This window comes from Dermacentor silvarum, chromosome 4 (assembly GCF_013339745.2).
Source record: "Dermacentor silvarum isolate Dsil-2018 chromosome 4, BIME_Dsil_1.4, whole genome shotgun sequence".
Lineage (NCBI taxonomy): Eukaryota > Metazoa > Arthropoda > Arachnida > Ixodida > Ixodidae > Dermacentor > Dermacentor silvarum.
In genome coordinates this window covers 86459611-86478908 of record NC_051157.2, presented here as the reverse complement: position 1 = coordinate 86478908, position 19298 = coordinate 86459611, and the positions used below count along the sequence as shown (strand labels likewise).

General features: G+C 45.7%; 1 protein-coding gene across 2 annotated transcripts; it reads left to right on the top strand.

Annotated features, from left to right (window-relative positions):
* Positions 1–4038: 4038 nt before the first annotated feature.
* LOC119450361 (60S ribosomal protein L7) lies at positions 4039–11397 on the top strand. 2 transcript variants are annotated; one of them, XM_037713793.2, is made up of 6 exons: positions 4039–4064; positions 4289–4409; positions 4496–4662; positions 5850–5987; positions 10003–10112; positions 11154–11397. In XM_037713793.2, exons 1-6 carry the CDS (start codon positions 4054–4056, stop codon positions 11360–11362), a joined length of 756 nt encoding a protein of 251 aa, XP_037569721.1. In that variant the 5' UTR covers positions 4039–4053; the 3' UTR covers positions 11363–11397. The 2 variants fall into 2 exon arrangements, with proteins under 2 accessions (XP_037569721.1, XP_037569720.1); XM_037713792.2 differs by lacking the exon at positions 4039–4064 and adding an exon at positions 4112–4140.
* Positions 11398–19298: the final 7901 nt, after the last annotated feature.

Sequence of the window (19298 nt, the reverse complement as noted above, 5' to 3'; positions counted from 1 at the left end):
CGGTCGAACGACATCTTCTCAACGATGGCTGGACCGTGCACTGCGTTGCCGTTGAGTTTCCTACAAATGGTTTGAAGATCAAACGCACGTGCTGGAATCTAGATGCGCAGCGAAGCGTCAGTGAAGCGGTTAGTTATTTAACACTGACACGTTATTTCCGACTCTTCGTAATCTGCGTCAAACGAAAGGTCCTGTGGACCTCGAAATCACAGAAAAAAAAAAAAAAAAAGAATACATGGCATGTTTCCGAGAGCCTCGAATAATTTATTACAATAGCTGTTCTACGAACCACGGCCCGATGGAGCAAGGGCCCATCGAGAGGGCTGGAGCGACGCGAGTGCCAGAACTATATACAGTCCACCGTACCAAAACGCCGCGGATCATGGAATGGAGGAAGCAGAGGAGCTTGGCTTGCCGAGCCTAGCGGAATCACGTGACGCTCCCTCCTAGTACTTTTACCTCCATGTTGCGGATGTCCTGCTCCCAAGTGACCACCTGTGTCATGACCGTCACGGCACATACGCATCTTATCGTAAACTAAACCGAAACTTCCCATATTTTCTTATTTCCTGGCATTTCGAGGTGCGGGACCTTCATATACAGAAAAATAATAATGGGAAGAATAAATCATACTGAAAAGTCGAAAATGTCGTGTCGGTACTCCTTTAGACGGTGTAGAACTAAATGCAATGCGTATAATTGTGTTTATTTGCATCCTATGCAACGTGCAGTCTAATTAGAGAAAAGAGGGTTAGAATACTTGACATTTCGAATGCAAATACAATATTTCGATTTCGTATCAAACTGTTCGTTCCGTGATTTCGATATTGGATTTCATCGGATATTCTACTGAGGCCGAATGCGCAGGGCTACTACTACCATTCAGCCATAGAAAAGGGCCGATGCCAACCTGAAAGTGTGACCATTCTGCTAATTTGCAAGTCGTGCAATTTAAGTAACCTGCGAATAACAATATAGCATGTTGAAAAAAACTAAAAAAGACGAATGTAAAAATCGGCCCTCTGGCTGCTTTCTTTCTTTTTTTTTTCCATGTTTCGAGAAGCAAGAAAATATTTTGTAATTATTTTTCGAATATCCATATTTAATTTAAAGAAAAAGCGAGAAAAAGGAGGCTCGGTCGGGTCGAACAGTCAAGACAGCAAACGCCACACGCTCTAGATGCAACAAGAAATGAAGAGTAAACAATTGAAGTAAAGATAATCGGTAGAAACACCTATTCATATGTGATAACGTTAATGAGACCAGCCGACGAAGATAAATATTCGCAAATAGCCACGCAATTCGAATTAAATTATAGCTACAGTATCGATTTCACAATAGCGCGAGGATTAGTCGCTTCAACATAACAGAGCGGTTAGTACTGCATATATTGCCGGCTGCAGTACTCTCGGGCCCCTCTTATCCACAGGCGACAAGCATATGGACGATGACTCGGATTTGAGGTTGAAACGCAAGACTGCTTGCAACAACAGCATGTGAGCGAAAACCATCGAGCATCTGAAAACTATGCGCGATGAGCAGACTCCGGGAAATGTTGTTGCGACTATAGCACTGTATAGTGTATATTGCACTCATGCGCTTGACCTGGTTCCTTATTCTATGGCTTAACTCGGTGGCGCCAAGACCACAATCAACGGGATCTTAAGTCATTGCATGTTTGCAGATGATGGGCACATGAACGGTGCGCAGCATAAGCTGGTTGCCACATTGCGCTGGCCATAATTTCCATGACACCAGCGGTCGTGTTTGACTGCGTGCTGAACAACGCGGTATCAAGCAAGGGAAATTCAACAGAGCAGCATCGGACCAACATGGGCAGGAAAATGACAAAACCGGATACAATTCAGAAAGAGAAAATGCGACGTTGTGCTACAGTTTGTGCGGAGTTAAAAAACAGGTGCTTCAGGCGAAAAAAGGGAGGAACAAATTAATGTGCGCCGTGAAGAGCTATACACAAATAAAGACGCGCGTGCGCATGGCGTAATTTAACAAGCGGAATCCTTATGTGTAACGCAACATGCATTAAATCGTACTTATAGTTGTATGAGGTGTGACGGTAAATGAGAAACTAGAAATATGTTCGGTTTGCGTTGATACCTGACCCTTATTCACAACGGGGAAGACTTTCGACTCGTTGCGACAGTTTTATGTAAGTATATATATATGTTTCTCTGACGACACTGTGGCACGTTTGCCACCACCATCACAGTTTTTGGTAACAAAAAATTAATATGAGCGACTGTTTTAGCTTCACAGAACAGGAAAGAACAAATGCACGCTTCATATATAGTATAATCAGCACATGTGTGCACTTATAAAGCCTGAGTCAAACAGTTTGACACAAAACTCTCGTTTTCCTATAGTTATAAAAAAAAATGCAGCACGCAGTTTTGAGTAGCAATTGTTACCGTTAAGAAAACGAGAAATAAAACACGGATGCGGAAAACGAAAGTTTTCATCGCAAAAAAGTGCATCTCAAAAAGCATGCTTGCTGGCCAAAGCGCGTGTACTTCGCCCGACAGAAAGCTTCGCCGCAACGCTCACCGATCAGCGGAGGAAGACATCATCCCCGATGAAACCGAAACACACCGGCCCTGGCTCAACGGAGCAGCGGCGGCGGGGCGTCATATTTATCGCGCCCAAGTCGCAGCACCAGCAAGGGCACGACACCACACAAGGGGCAAGATGGCTCGCGACACTTTGGAATGACACTTCGTTGTCTTTTTCCTCACTTTCGTTTTCGCCGCCTCAGTGCGCGATGCTCGGGTGTCCTGCCTCAGAACTCCACTGACCGCGATGCCCGTCAAACGACGCGACGCCGACGCAGAGATCAGACAGAAGCGAGGGAGAGCGCGCGAGGACGCTAAATTCAGTCATGCGATGGCAACTGGCGTCAACGTCCGGTCATAAAATTAAGCACCGACATCGCCTGGACCCCGCGCAGGACCCACCTATCTCATTAGGCTTACGGTAACGCCGACCCGCGCATAGGAACAGCGTCGATGGAGAAAGTGTGTATACAAGCGTAATCGTACTTACTGCCAGGACAGGCCAATGCCGTGCAGCCGGTCTCGGAACGATCTCTGACGTGTCGGTCCCGACGAAGACATGGTTGTCGCAACTCCGTCGCAGGTCCCCAGAGAATGTTTCTTTTCCGGATGCCTATCCGTCGAGTCGCTGACGACGATGCACGGAGATCAGTCGCTGCAGCGCCATAGTTTTGAGCGGAGGCGCCGCTGTTACCACCATAATATTTCGCCGGTGACTTGCGACGTCGGCGATCAAGCGTACCCACTCGGGCAGGTGCCTCGTCGCTGTATCGGCTGCTCCGATTCGGGGGCGAAGCCGTCAAGGTCGCGTCGTCGCTGCGCCGACGCACGCAGCATGGAAAGCGGCGGGCGAGGAGCTCTGGCGGCGCCGCGCCGAGGCCGAGCTCGACGACTCTCTCCGAGGCAAGGCGCTCGATGCACGCCAAAATACTACCGATGCGCCTCTTTCTTTCTTTCTTTTTTTTTTTTTTTTTTTTTACGTGAGTCGCGAACTCCAGGGACGAGCTCAGGTGTGCGCAACGCCGCGCAACGCACCGTTATTAAAAGTCCGCACTGCGCGAACGGGCGATGGAGAGTAACGGAAGAGAGGCGCCAGATAGCGGTCAGCACTGCTGCTGCGCTAAACCGAATGTTTACAATCGCACACCTCCAGCAACAGCCGCGCTGCTCTCAATCGCCACCTAAATCGCCATGTTTTGTGACAGTTATGACGTCATTGACACTGGGGCGCCATCTCTCCACATAAAAACGTACCACAGCTTTTATTATTACTATATTTGTTTTTGTGGCGGTTACGGCCTTAGACATAGCTTTCGAGACGTCCTACCAGGAACAATGAAAGCAACCCTGGCGCCGTGTTTTAAATCTCGGAAGCCATAGTTCTGGAGTTTTCGCTTAACTTTGCTTCTTTCAATGACCACTGGGGCGCTCGAGTTCCCATCGGCACCATTGATCCCCGGATGTGTTCTTTTCCAAGGTAGCCATGGCGCCGACGTAAGTACCACCGTTTCTACTTGGAAAATCTGTCTACATCGTGCTCAAATCTTGTTTTAATGATGTCATCCGCACAGTACGTGAACCCAAAGATTTGTTGAAACAATTTTTATGTTTATTTATTTCCTCAGTTGTACAAAATTCTTTTAAAAACTTCACTCTGAAACAGTGTCGTCGGCCATGCATTGAGCGATCTGTGCAACGCGTGTGTTTTGTCTGTGCAGCACGACCGCCAAACCTGAAAAACAGAAGCTTCCGGAGGTCCCGGAGACCCTTCTCAAGCGCCGCAAGCAGCGTGCCATCTCGAAAGTTAAACAGCTCGAAAATGCTATCAAGCAGAGGAAGGTAAGAGGCCGCGTCATGTATCTACTTATACCGCATCATGTGAGCTGTCGTGGCTTTGACATTCACTTGCGTGTTTTCTTCTACAGACTAAGCGTGCCAAGCGCCTCGAAATTTTCAAGCGGGCTGAGCAGTACGTGAAGGAGTACAGGAGACAGGAGCGCGACACCATTCGACTGAAGCGCGTGGCTAGGAACAAGGGCAACTTCTATGTTCCGGCGGAGCCTAAACTTGCTGTCGTCATCCGTATCAGGGGGTAAGGACACCAAAATGAAAACCTTCGTGCCCTCTATTTAAACTGTGTCGCCTGTTTACTAGGATCCCTGACGTTTTCTGTGACAGACTGAACAGTATATCGCGTGTGTTGCTTCAGTGGCACGAAATTAAGGTGACGATGGTTTGAGCGCACATTGCACAAATGCGTTTTTTTCTTTTAACCTAAGTACTAAATGTCGTGCTCGTCTTGGTCTCAAAGCAGAAAGCAGCAATCACTGTTGTCATCGTTTCTTGTCGCTGTTGGAGCGGCATGGAATTCGTACTTCCCTATGCACATTAAATGCAAATAGGGTAGTGTATCGTGAGAACATGCGGCTGAAAATGACTTCTGCATACGAGGCATAGGCATGTACGTTACGAGCGACATCAACTTCTCAGCTGTGAACTTGCATCGAAAGTAGTTAACGCCTATTACAAATTTCTGTAATGGAAGCATTGCTGCAGGTCGCTTGGTTGGATATTTCAGGCAGACAAATGATAGTGGTTTTATTGCTGTAGCTGAAGAGAAGGAATGGGGCCCATAAGCATTCATTGTGTGATAGCTTCACTTTAGACATGTGAACCCAAGCTTAACCTGCAGCTTAGGCAGCATGTGTTAATGTGGGAAGAAAGATCAGAGCTATGTCTCGGCGTTTGGCCAGAGCTGTGCCGAGACGGGCAGTCTCAAAATCTTGCGAAGGTGGAACTATCTCTAAGTAATCACCCGAGAATGTAACCCTTTCAGTGTCGTGTTTTTTAGGAGTTGATACACCCCAAGTGGTATATAAGACATGGTTTATTTTAAATAAGGTGTGCAGAAATGGAAAAAAAAATTACATGTATATATAATAGCAAATGCGCTCTTGTGTGGTCCTCACATTCCTATCTGACTAAAGGAATGTCAAAAGAAACATGGAGAGACAGAAATGTGGAAACGTACCAGTGTGTCAGCGACACCGAAAGGGATCAGCAATCTGCAGAGCTTGAAGAATGACTACTTGCATTGCTTGTGAAATGCCTGCACAAAATTAATTTGCCAGACTGCAGTCTAATGTCACCACTGTAGGAACACGTAAGCTGACTGGTGGATGAGACCTTAGGCCCCTATCTGTGATGTCAAGATGTGATTTATAGGGATTAGGTCTGTGAAGAGTTCACACCCATCAACTTTGGCCCATGTGTGTGCAGTGTCAACGGTGTGAGCCCCAAGCCTAGGAAAGTGCTGCAGCTGTTGCGCTTGCGTCAGATCAACAATGCCACCTTCGTCAAGCTCAACAAAGCCACCCTCAACATGCTGAGGATTGCTGAGCCTTACATCGCCTGGGGGTGAGTGTTTGCAGCTTGTTCAGTCCAGTCCTTTTCCATCGTTTCTGTAGGCTTCTGTTTGTTTGGACGTCTTCACAAAGGCGAGGTGCAACTTCTTAACCTGAAAAACAGTCATACTTTTCGAGCAATGCAGAGGGGAGAAATGCATGCGTCTGGTGTTTCTTAGAAATGGTTTCCAAAATTATGCTGAAGTCTCCTTGAAATTTGGAATGATCAGACATTTGCCTTCTCAGTGCTAAGATGACGCCGGAATGTGACAGCTTCTGTTGTGAAGTGCTTGTGACATTATACTTGTCAATGCTAGTGAGCAGGGGTTGTCAAATGTCTCTTGTTTTGTGGACTTGTTCAGTTGTGTTGTAGCTGCTTCAGTTGCAGACTGTTCCCTGCCATGCATTATGTTAATTTTGTGTAGTGCAAGCTTGTCTGGCTGTATAATCGTATTATTTTCACACTTGTAGACACATCTATCGGCTTGAGTTTCTAGGTGAGAGTACACCATGCTAAATGCTAGTGTTCGAATTGTATGTCTTGAAATGAGCATAGATATCGGCACGCCACTGCATCAGTCTCTAGTAAGTGCAGGTTGTGACTAATGCGTCTGTAGACAGTGTAATACCCCTGTCACACGGGCGCCCGCAAACTCCTTTTAACTCCATCGTCTTTACGTCAAGGAAGTTGCACTCAGTGTCAAGCCCAAACCGCATGAGAGCCATTTTGTGCGCGACGAGCAACAACTTCGAGCGACACAACGGACCGTCGCGCGAACAGATCGCTCGGTTCTAGAAAACTAGAATTCGTCACTCGTCGCCCAGAAATGCTATGAGCGACTAGCCAATAGTGCGAAGCCGGAACTGGATATACATCAGTCAAGTGCTACCGATTGTCGCACAGAACGAGCAAACGACTAGATTTTGATACGTGCAAGGATAATAACGTAGTGCAAGACCATTAGAAATATTTATGCTGCTCTTTACACTAAAAGACATCAACTTAAATTAATAAAGCAAGCATCACGCCAGTTTCGGCGAGTATTTGCTGCCCTCGTACCGGCAACACCGGGGAGACGTCGCTCAAAGTTGTCGCTCGCCTGTGGTACGACGACTTGTAGGCGACGAGAGACCGCGACAGCCATCTCCGTCGCTGTCGTGCGCAAGATCGTGTACATGCTGTTTATACTTCACACGGTCTCCCTTGAGCCAAGGAAGTTGAATGAAGATTTTGGCGAAGGGAGTTCGGCTGGACTGAGTACCTTCATTCCCAGATAGCTGCAGCTGCAAAGAAAACTGCACTACTAAAATTGTTGTAACTGGCTCACAAATTTTAGTTTTTTTTTCTCTCTCCCTCGGGTTATACGTCACGTAATGGCAGTCTTTAATTTGTTTTTAACATCAGTGCCTTTATCCTCTACACCCATGCTTCGCAATGCTGCATGGCAAGAGCGCAGTGTGGCCACCATTGCTTTCAACTTTGCTACGCTTGGAAAACAAATGCTTTGCTGTAACATAGAGCAAACTTTTTTCTCATTGTGATTTTATTAGATTACATACTGCGTTAAAGAAAACTACCTATACATTACTTCGGCAACTGTATGTGTAAGCGCAGCGGCATCGTTTCTGTCCCATGCGGCGCTCTTCAAAAGCTCGCACTGTGCTGTGTAGCGCGGCCGCAACTCCAATGCCGTACATCTCCTTTAGGGAGTTACATGCTCAATGGAGTTCGTGGGTGCCTGTGTGACAGGGGTATAACAGAACTTGGACATTTCTTTCTTCTTTTTTTTTTTTTTTTTTGGTGGGGGAGGGGAGGAGGGGGTTACATGTTAGCAGGTATGTAATAAAATGTTGAAACCTTATGCGTTAAGTTTCATTCACAGCATAGACGTGAGTTCTTGTGGTGTGCATGTTACTAGCATTAATATGTCCCACCCTCCCCGTAATGTTATGTCTTTTAAATGGTCAAGAAAATCTCAAGTTTGCTTGTAGTACTTCGTGTTTGTGAGGTTTGGGATCCCCCAACTGTGCTACACTTCTATTGTGCAATTGGTGCACTGTCCCTTAACCAGCCAGTAGCTAACAAAACTGGCTTGGTCAGAAAAATGTGCATAAATCAAATTGGCGCATGAGAACTCCCTCTGTTCCTTTCATGGACTTGGGGAAAGTCACGCATTGCCGGACATTTTTCTGCCTGCCTGTTCCAGCCTTATAAATTATCCGAGAAAGTAACGTTATAAATTGGGGGTACTACTGCATATTAAAGGGGTTGAGACACCAAATTTTGAGGCTATAAAAAGCTTGCTGTATGCAAGGACAATCAACGTGAAGTGTTGGACACAGCAAACGTCTAAAATATATTTTAATTCGCTTCCAAAGAGTGCCTAAATGCTCGTTCTCACGATTGAGGCCCATTGCCAGTGCGATGGACACCGATGTCACTGTTGGAAACGTAACGAAAGCTAGAGCGGTGTTCAACAGCACTGGACAAGTCTAGAGTGCCGTGAGCTGCATCGGCTACAAACCCAAGCTCGCTCGCCTAGTTTTTCTCAGCGCATTGGCGAACTAGCCAGGCACGTGTGTGCGAGAGCAGACGATGCAGCAGTGCATGCGTCACGGCTTTGTGGGCCCACATGACCAATCTTCCTAGACAGTGACATCACTGTCCAACTCTGTGCCCAGAAACCGAAAATCGTTCACATAAATAATGCAATATTAAATTATTTACCGAGAATATATGAATCTTTGAGTGTGTATCATGCTTCCTGGTGCAATAAGAAACATTTGAAACAGATAATGCCGAAGCCCCAAATTTGAAGTCTCAACCCCTTTAAAGCATTGTTTTGTGTTTTGACGTTTTAATTTGAGAAGGATATTAGATTCAGGTTGCAGTGTGCTTGTTTGTTGTAGTGTTTCAGCGTAGAGGAAAGGGACTAAAGATACCTGGAGGGAGTGTAACATGACAATATTGAAGCCGTAAAAGTTTTCTTAAAAGGAAGCTTTAGCTCGGGTGCTCCTGTCTAAATACTTGGAATGGAAAACGTTTTTCTTGGTAACCACTTCACCGAATTTGATGAGGTTTGCTGCATTTAAAAGAAAGATCTAGTGGCTGTAGGAAGCCATGATTTAAGCTGTGAATATTCATTTTACAATAATTTTTTGAATAGTGAAAAAAGAAAAAAAGCTTCAAGAAAACTGATTACAATTAATGGCACCTAACAGCACATCTTAAGTGGACAAAATTGATGCATTATACTATGCTCTGTAACATACCATCTAGCTTGTGAGTAGGACTGCTGCGAAATCCTTGTAAACATCGTAACAGTTTCATTTAGGCTGTAAATTTATATATCTTTGTCCACTGGAGTAAGTTTTCTGGAATTTTCGATATAACTTTTTCTCTCAAATGCAACAACCTTCATTTAAGTTGGTCCAGTGGTTGTCTCATAAAAGCATTTCTACGTTTTACATGTACTTGCATAAGGAAATCGGAGTTAGCCCTGTGCTGAAGCTTCCTCTTAAGTCACAAAAATACATGTAAATGACGGCTTATGGGGAAAAGGGCCCTCACCACGCAGTAGGCTAGTGGTGACCTTTGTCCACATAGTGCAGTGCACACACTCTTCCATGAGATTTCAGGCAATGTAAAGACGACGTTGCAGACATTGGTGTCCTCATGCGGTAGCAGTGCTTGTGAGTTGGGGCACTATGTGGTGCAAATATCTGACAAGTGAAAACAATTAGTGGTGCCTTTTCCAACCTCTCAGTGTGGTAACATCACTGAGTGATCAGAAACTAGATGGACTAAATTGTCGTAGAAGATGGTAACCTAGAATGCTTGTTTCTTCCAATGTCACCTATCAGGGTGGTGTTGCAGGTCTTTGTTCATTTAGCTGGTTATGCATATGTTGTGGTTAATGTTCATTGTATTGTGAAGGTCTTGGGACATTGGCACCATTCAAACTTTATTTCTTTATGGCCTGCCTCTGCTGTGGCATATGTGATATTCGTATGCATTCTACTCGCAGCTATCCCAACTTGAAGACAGTGCGGGAGATGATCTACAAAAGAGGGTTCGGACGCCTGGATGACCGCAGGGTGGCCTTGTCTGACAACTCTGTCATCGAGAAGCGCCTTGGTCAGTCATGATTTCTACTTTCAAGAACTCTCGTCACTGTTTTTTTTTTTTTTTTTTGCATCTTTACCATGTTTATTTTATATTTGTAATATATTTTTCCGAAGGGGGACCATGTTGTTTTTTAAGGTACATAATCAAATCATAATGCAGAGCATAAGCAGTTACCTGGCTTGCTGGGAGGCGGCGCAGTAAATATGAAAATTTTTGGCTCTTTGGTAATATTGTTTGTGTGTTACGGGGGGGGGATCTCCACAGCTGTGCTAATTGTCAATAGTTACCAATGGTTGTTGCATAGACGATATAAATGTGCCAAAGCAATGTCAAGCTGAATGCGTGATGGTGTCAAAGCAAACTGTTGCACTAAGTACCAAACTTTGTGGCTGCTCAGCCACACAGTGCAAAGCTTTCTACAAAAACTTAGGACATCCATGCTACTGAGGTTTTGTGACAAACCCCCAAGGAGGATCGTACACGGACATTGGAAAATTAGTCCAAATTATGGTGCAGTTTGACGTAGCTGTTTCATCGCTGTTTATGGCCACAGTGGCTTGATCACTTTCAGGTCACGACATGTGCCAAATTTAGGCTGCAGTGAGCATTTTCTTCACATGAACATAAGTTGAGAAAATGGCACTCTTCTGGAGTGCTGTCGTCAGAAATTGAAAGATTGGCTTCAGGAGGTGTGATTTTAATGCAGATTGCACAGCTGTCTGTTGACACAGCACCATACTTTTTCTGGCAAAAAGAAATGTGGAGCTAGGAAAGGCAGAACAAGCGTTGCACAATTAGTTATATCTGCTTTGAGTACAAGTTCATTCAGACAAGTTCCAGAAGCCTGCAACGTCGCTGTTAAAAGTGTATGTACCCAACAAGAGATGTGTGCTCTTGGCAAAATTTTTTTCAAATGTGTGCTCTTTGTCGTTCCAGTGTTGTCTGAGATTTTTAACAAATTTTAAGTTGGCAGGTATGTATGTTATGGGTAATGCTAAAGGAGAACCAAAAGAGGAAGCATGAACATTAACGCATTTGTCGTTCATGCAGGCAAGCTGGGCATCATCTGCATTGAGGACCTGATCCACGAGATCTACACAGTGGGGCCCAACTTCAAGAAGGCCAACAACTTCCTGTGGCACTTCAAGCTGAACACACCCCGTGGCGGATGGCGCAAGAAGACCAACCACTACAGCGAGGGTGGGGACTTTGGAAACAGGGAGGACCTTGTCAACCGGCTCCTCCGCAGGATGATTTAAGCCGTCTACTGCTTCGGGTAATAAAAGAAAAAAGAACTCTACAAGAATTTGTGCTAGCTTGTCTCATCACTCGTGAATGGGTGGATGCCAACAAAAATGGAGTTTTAATACTTCAGGGTCTTGTTCATCTAAGTTCCGCCGCCATTTTTGTGTTAAACATTTAACGTTGGATGCTATTGCAGATCTCTAATAGTTCCAGCATCAATATTATAGCTGTAATCGTGCTTGTTCTATTTTAGTGAAATTGTACATTGTAGATTGGTGAATGGTAGCAGCTTTCACGTTAGCGATCGCGTTCCCTGGCTTTTGCCCCCCGCTTAGCAGTTTTACTAGACAGTTTTAGCAGAGTGCCGCTTACGCTCCGCTCAGATACTGCAGAGAACTGCGTAGATTTCGCATTTGATAAGCGCGTGTTGCCGAGACCCGCTATCAACCCGGCTGCAAAACGACGAAGAGGCCAAGTAGACACGCTCCGCTCAGTCGGCGTTGTAGCGGAGCTAGGGATGCGGTCTTTATTGCGCTGGCGGTATGATCGTTGTGCGCAAGCGCAATAGCGTTCCCGCGAAGCGGTTGTGTGGTATTTGTTAGCATATGCCGGTCTGGGCGGAGCGTACAGCAAGCGCTCAGCTAAAACACTCTACTGTCTGGTTGTTTTTGTTTGAGACCTCGACATATGTATATAGGATTTTCGATGGTTTTGAACTTTGTTCCCCCAGCACAGAAGCCCGGTGCTCTTCAAAGCCAACAGCAACAAAATTTCACTTTGACTAATCACCTTTCTCTTCAATGCTCTCGTTTCAACAAAAGCCATGATCCTCACTCTTTACTGGGTGCTTTATTTCGTAATAAAGCACATTCCCATACACGGCTGCTGTTGGTCGGCTACACCGTAGTGTGCCGCAACGAGTCCACCGGCTAAGCGCACTGCAGCTACCCGAGGATAAAAGCATTTGGCTTACGTTTAGCGCATTGTAGGCACCAAAATCTGAAGTTGTGGTGTCTATGTTAACAGGGTTCGCACAGCCCCTTGAAATCCTTGATATTGACAGTATAAGTTCAAGGGCCCTTGAAGCTACTTGAATACCCGTGGGCTCCTTGTAATCCTTGAAAATCCCGTGGGATTTGTTCCGCTAGAGGAAATTAACGATGTACCTCCGCAAGTCATGCTGATATTTAAGGCCCTTTCGCTTACGAATGCCCATGAAAACAAGCTGTGTTGACTAAAGGGCAACATCAGGAAGTTTCGGTTTTAAATCTCGCAGCCCCTACGTCGTCTGGCAACAAATATGCATTGGAAATCCAATCCAATGCGAGACATATCGCTCGCTCGGCTTGCGTATAGTGCCTAGAATATACTCTAGTGTGCCGTCCACCGAGAGTCTCCAACGCGGGACGGTGGCGCGGGCCACCAGACGGCGATGCCTGTCGGCACCATGCTAAATCCTGCGGTGTTCGACTCGCGTTCGTTTGCGATGCGTTGATTGCTACGCGTCGATTGCAATGCTTAGTTCATTTCTCGCCTTGCTGCCGCTTTCGTTGCAGTCTTTTCTTATTGTGAGTGGGTTTTTTGCATCTATGTGTGCACTCGTCTGTCTAAAGAAACTTTGAACAGGTCGCGAAACCGCGATTTCCCAGAGGCGCGGAAAGAAACGGCTCATCTCATTACCCAGCGCGTCCGCAGACCCCGAACGTATTGCGGATTGGGACAAGAACATAAGAGGCAGATCGCCGGGCAAATGGGAGACTCGCGTCGTGTCTTGCCTGAAGTCTGCCCATGTCTCAGCATGGTCCGGCACAGTCTCGAAGTGCAGCGCACCAAGCGGCCGGCGGCGGCAGGCATCACACTCGGTGCTACCGCGACACCCGCTCTCGGCACACTAGTATGTCTTTTAGGTACTATAGTCGGGCCGTTTGTCGGCCTCGTGCGCGCCATTTCAGTGAAGTTTGCGTTGTGTGTTTACTTTGACAAGATGCCAGGCGGGAAGTGCAAGTTTCAGCCTGCGTGGCTGCAACATACGGACTATTGTCACTGGGTGAGACCGGAACCAAGCGATCCTTATCGAGCAATGTGCGCATTATGTCAGAAGACAGTCGACATTGCAACGATGGGGGAATCTGCCTTGAAGAGCCACCAGAAAGGCGACGAAGTTTCCGTCGAACAGCCAAAGAAAAAGAAGCGGAGATAACAGCTCTTGAAAGAGAAATTAATGCTCCTTTCCTAAGTCATGTGAGGAAATAAAATTACGCTAACACTCCTTGAATTCTGCCTTTTTGCATCCTTGAAATCCTTGAAATGTCCTTGAATTTCCAGCCAAATATTGTGTACGAACCCTGTGTTAACATCCAAAATGAAATTTGAACTGCGTGCCCCAGTGACATTCGTCATGGCGCTCTTTGGCCAAACTTGGCCCTTGCGCCAGAAAAACCTACAAATCATCATTTCGAAGGCGGAGCGTTGTGGCCCCGCCCCATTCTGCCATAGCCTTTACTGTGCAAGGCATTGAAAAAGGAATGGGAGCACAGTGGAGGCGGTGTTTCATTGCCAATAAGTCTGCTTCTGTTAAACGCATTGCTTTCGCGCCAAAGTGTTTCTGAAATAGCCTATTTTCACTTCAAACGTGTTTCTCCACTTCGATAAAAAGAGCGTTTAGTGCCCCTTTAAAAACGCATAGCGACTGCCCAAAAAACGCAAAACACGTGTGGCTAGCACACGTTGCGAAGCGTCATCTACACTGCGTGGCTCAGCCAGTGTCTGTCAAGTGGCGACTCCGCTCAATCTCGCGGCCAATATACTACTGAAGCAATCTTGGCAAAGCCAAGGAGTTGGCAATTAAATGGTCTACTTTGTTCACAGCCCTTAAACAGCACCTAAGCAGACGTGTGCACCTGGTGGTGGTCGCTATGACGCAAGTCCCAGCATGCCGCCTCCCTAGATTTTCAGTGTGCTGCCAGCGCTGCACTCTCCAAGCCATGCGTCACTTGCTTGTTCAGTTTTGCGCTGTTCGTTGTGGTCGGCCCATTCGGAAATGTGCAGTCTAAACCTTCCCAAAAATATGCACCCAGACCATTCTGAAGGAAGGAGGAAAGCCAGAGTTGAGGATTCCAAGGGCTCCATCCACAGCAGTGTACACTCATGCGGCCCTATACCATCAACACCAAGGTGTTGTGGCCACAATGGTCACCTCGAGACCTACCTCTCGTCAGTCTCGCGGTCAAGACCAACTACATTCAGGAAGCCTAAGCTACCACCAAGGCCTTGGCCATAACCTACATCAGATTCCCAAGTGGCATGTAGAGCTACGCGGCTGGTACAGTTGCTCCCACAGCACTGCGCCTCCCGAGCAAAACTCCTCCTCCTCGTACAGTCGCAATCTTGTAGACGCCTGCCCACTCAGCATCCGGGTGGAAGAATTTGCTGGCATATAGTATTTTGAGAGGTGTGCAGCATTCAGGACGAAGAGTTTGACTAATTTAGACAAAGACATGTATAAAGAATTTTCTCACGCTACTAGATGGCGAGCTGAGCACTGACCTCTTATGCAATGGTATATCCAGGGATTTGGGGTGTGCACAAGTCAAGGCTGTGCTGGCACTATTTTGACCAAAAGGTTCGGTCCCGTATAAGCTAGGGCTGCACCTCGTCAAAATTGTAAAAAAAAAAAAAAAAAAAGTGCAGCCCTTACACGAGTCTGTACGGTACATTTATTGGGGGTGCCTCAGTGAAGCAATATTATCTTGCACATTTGTGTACGAATATAAGCTTCTCAAATTGAATGAATATCAGATAACATGGTTTCTTTAACAAGTAATCAACAGTGCTTAAGAGCTGAATTTGCAAACCTTTTTATTCACACAGGTCCAACTGTACATGGGTCATCTGGCAGTTACTTTCAGCTGGATGACTACTCAGGTCGAAGCAGGTGGCAATCGCAATGAAAATCTAGCTGAGTAGCCAGTTGCATTTACATCTCCAGTCAGATCAAAGCAGCCACCCATTTTGTCAAACTGGCTACCATTTAAATACAACTGGTAAGATGGTTCCAAAGAGGTTATGTATGGTCCTATGGGTGACGAAAATGCAATTGGTTCAACACCACTCAGTGGTGAGTGGAAATTATCCAGTTGGGCCCACTGAATTGTTGCATCAGGGCTAGGTTTTTTTTTTTTTTTTAAGTAAATGCTTATAAAATCAGGCATGAATCAAAACATTGCAACTATAAGTAAATAAAATATTTGTTTTTTAAATGCAACACGTCTTGTGAAATTATAAAACGTGTATATATATATATATATATATTATATATATACTAATTGCACAATACTACTAGGTAGGAGGACCTTTCTCATTACCCAACCGAATTTGTCCAAATGACAGGAAATCATATTACGAAGACTTCGAATTAATGCAGTTCCTCACCCCGTTCGATTAAATCGACTCTTCCCTACACTACACTTCCCGGAGTGTAGGTTCTGTGGTAAATCGGGCATGCACTACCACATCCATTCAGGAGTGTGATTGTAACCCTGACCTACCTACTCCCCAACCATTCCTATGAGCTGCAGGAGACTTGTCCAATGGCGCAAACCTCATCGACCAGACCACCTTAGTCATCCGAGCAGCTTGTGCCAGGACCACCACTGGTCCTGGGCTAGAAAGCCACCCCGCAATTCGTTTGCATTATTTCGATCAATGCAGTGTCTCTCCTGTGGGTCTTCCCGCTGCTCTTCGATAAACCTTTTTGACGCAGACTTGAGCATTTACCACTGGATATGTTCCAAGGGGTATGTGCTCCAGGGCCCCCAGTTACGTGCCCTCTTTGATAACAACTTGAGTATTTGCCACTGGGTATGTGCCGCTCTTCAGTGAACCTCTTCGGCACCTGCCTGGGCCACTGTATGCACGGGCTTCGCAGAGCCGCCGCTAGATTGTGCAGCATGTCCAGAGGTAAGTGTAAATATGACAACCAGGAATCGTCAAAAAAGAAGTGAGAAACACACTCAGTAAATTGGATGCAAAGAATGAAAACGAAAAAGACCACTGCGATTTACAAGAATGGTAAGAAAGAAATTGGAAGTGAAAATCTGTACGAGAACACAAAGGGCAGTGCCTTTTGAGGCTTCATTCATTCATTCACAAAACTTTATTAGACTTGAGCTGATTGCTTAAGGACAAAAACATATTGGAGCAAATATTCGCAACAAGGTGAAGTATGCGTCTGCTGCAGCAAAACTCCGGAGACCACTTGGAACATCTTAATGAAATGTGAAGGTATTTACTTGGAGATCCAGAAGGGTCTCTTAGACCAGGCTGAGCGTACGGCAACGGCCACTGGAGTCCTGGACTAGGGACCCACCCTTCCCGCTCCCTTGCCTTTTTTTATTATTATTATTATTCAATAAAGTTTTTCATTCATTCATTCATTTACCAAGTGAGACCGGTAGGTAAGGTACACCTTCCAGAAGCACTTGGATTTAAAGTGGACGGAAGCATCAGCCTAGCAGTCGATATGCAAAAGACATTTAGATTATTGGTGGAAAGAAAGCAGGAAAGAGATTGATACGACCAGATCCGTTACAGGGATAGGTAGTGAACTGCAAAAGCTTGCGGGATCATAGTAAATAGTGAATATCCAAGCTGTTTGTGACTGTAGCCAGTAAAACCTTACAGCACTGTTATTCCCACATACTAGCAAAGGCTGGAAATGCAAATACCAGGTTGTGTTCCCAGGCTGCGGAGACGGCTCTTTTTCAGATCCAGCGGTCCATAAACTTTTGCGGTTGACTATACAAGGTATAGAAGTTCTGAGAAGAAAAAGATTAACGAGAGATGTATTCAAATATGCTAGAATGAAACACGTGTATAGTACTATACCTGATTAATTCAAGCAGGCTAGGTGACTATTTGTCGCCACTCCATTTCAAAGGGGATGCCAATAAATCAAATGTCGTGCTTTGGTGGCTAGCGAATATGATGTAATTAAGTCATCTCGTAATTAAGAATCTTCCGTAACACATTTACTTATACTTAAACATTTTCACAGATGTTGCTTTATATCTAAACTATCCGAAACAAGGCTTGTTATGTGACCCAAAATTTTGTTGCAGTTGGCTTTGCGAACCAAGAAGGTTATATACCTCCTTTGTTGAGAATGCGCAAAATTTTTGTCTCGCTTTGCTGGTTAGATAGCTGCCGACTACGTAAACATAACATGACACCTCAATTCGGCTAACATGCAACAAATCATGAATTATAACATCTTTTAATGTAGTCAATTAAAAGAAAATTCACAGTTTCGTCCCAAAGGCGAAGCAATGATAGCGATAGCAGAGTACAATCGAACCCGGATATATTGAACAGCTGTAAAATCCCCTTGAAATCCGCATGAAAATGCATAGGGCTGGGGCACGCGTATGTAGAATGGCCGTTCACCAGCACATTTGATATATCGAACGCCGCACCATGCCGAAGACCTCAAAGTCCACTTCTTCATGCACTTCGAGGTCCTTTGGCACCGGGACGTGGAGAACATAATGTGCAGTCAGTTGAACCGTGTGTGCAATCAAATGAGCCCCATCGAGCAGTTCAGCCCCATCGAGCTAGCGCCGCGTGCTACCTCGAACGTCAACATTCCTTCTTTCCAATTTTTGTGGCGTCGTCGTGTGGGATGACTGCCCATTTGCGAGTTCATTTTCCGCAAGCGATGGCCGCTGAAAGTGTTAAAAAAAAAAAAAGAATCGACTTGGACTTGGAAATGGAGTTGAAAGTGATCCAGCAATTTATTGCAGGTAAATAAAGTGTGCTTGGTTTTTTTTTTTCCCGAGTTGCATGCAGTAACTATTTAAGTTAACTTAGCGGCCCTCAGATGCACCAGTCGGTAAGCCGCCGTTTGCCTCAGGGACTATTATTTTATATCTAACTTTTTTGTAATCCCCTTCAGATTCAATATATCTGGGTTCGACTGTATTAGACTACACGAAGTAAGGCTCGTGCTTTTATCGGCTGCATAATTTGCAGTAAACATTCGCTTACTAACGAAAATGAGAAGCATAATGCCACGTGCACAGAGGCAAACATGAACAGATCTCAATTGATGACCACGAACACTCGATCGCTGTCACACGGTTGGCGTGACGAAGAGCACCGGCAACAGGGAGCGAGCGCTTAGTGCTGCGGCCTTTCGCTTCAAAGCGTCTCTGAAACTTGAGATTATGCAACCTCCAACACTAGGCATGCGGAAAAACAGCATATATGAAGCCACCAGCCATCTTGACTTACCCAGCCATAGGAGGCTATGACCCAGCCTTTGCATGTGCCGCAGATTACTTCCAAGAAAGGGCGCGTGGGCCGCGGATGGGCTGAACCGTGCGGAAAGCCATGCACGGCCACAGCCGGGTTAGAGGAGGAGGTGCGCACTCCCCCCCACACACACACACAGCGTGTGCTGAATCATGTGACCTTCAACATTTGGTGCACGGGAAGGCTTCGAGCAATCCTTGGCGCACTCTTGCACACTTTCCCTCGCACGCACAGCACCCTGGGCACAATCTCATCGCAATTGGACTTCATACGGAACATCACGGATGGTGAAAATTCCATATATATAGTTTCTATCGCAATAAATGTTCCGGCAGAGCCCCTCTGACGATGACCATAGTAGTTTTCTTAGCGAGATTTCTAAAAATTTTAATATTCACAGATTGGAAGGTATATTATGGGTAATGTTAAAGAGAACAAAAGAGTAAGCATGAAGGTTACTTATGTAACGCCTTCATCGTTTATGCAGACAAGCTGGGCATCATCGGCATTGAAGATCTGATCCATGAGATTTACACAATGTGGCCCAACTTCAAGAAGGCCAACAACTTGTTGAGGCATTTCAAGCTGAACACACCCAGCAGCAAATGGTGCAAGAAGGCCAACAATTATAGCAAGGGT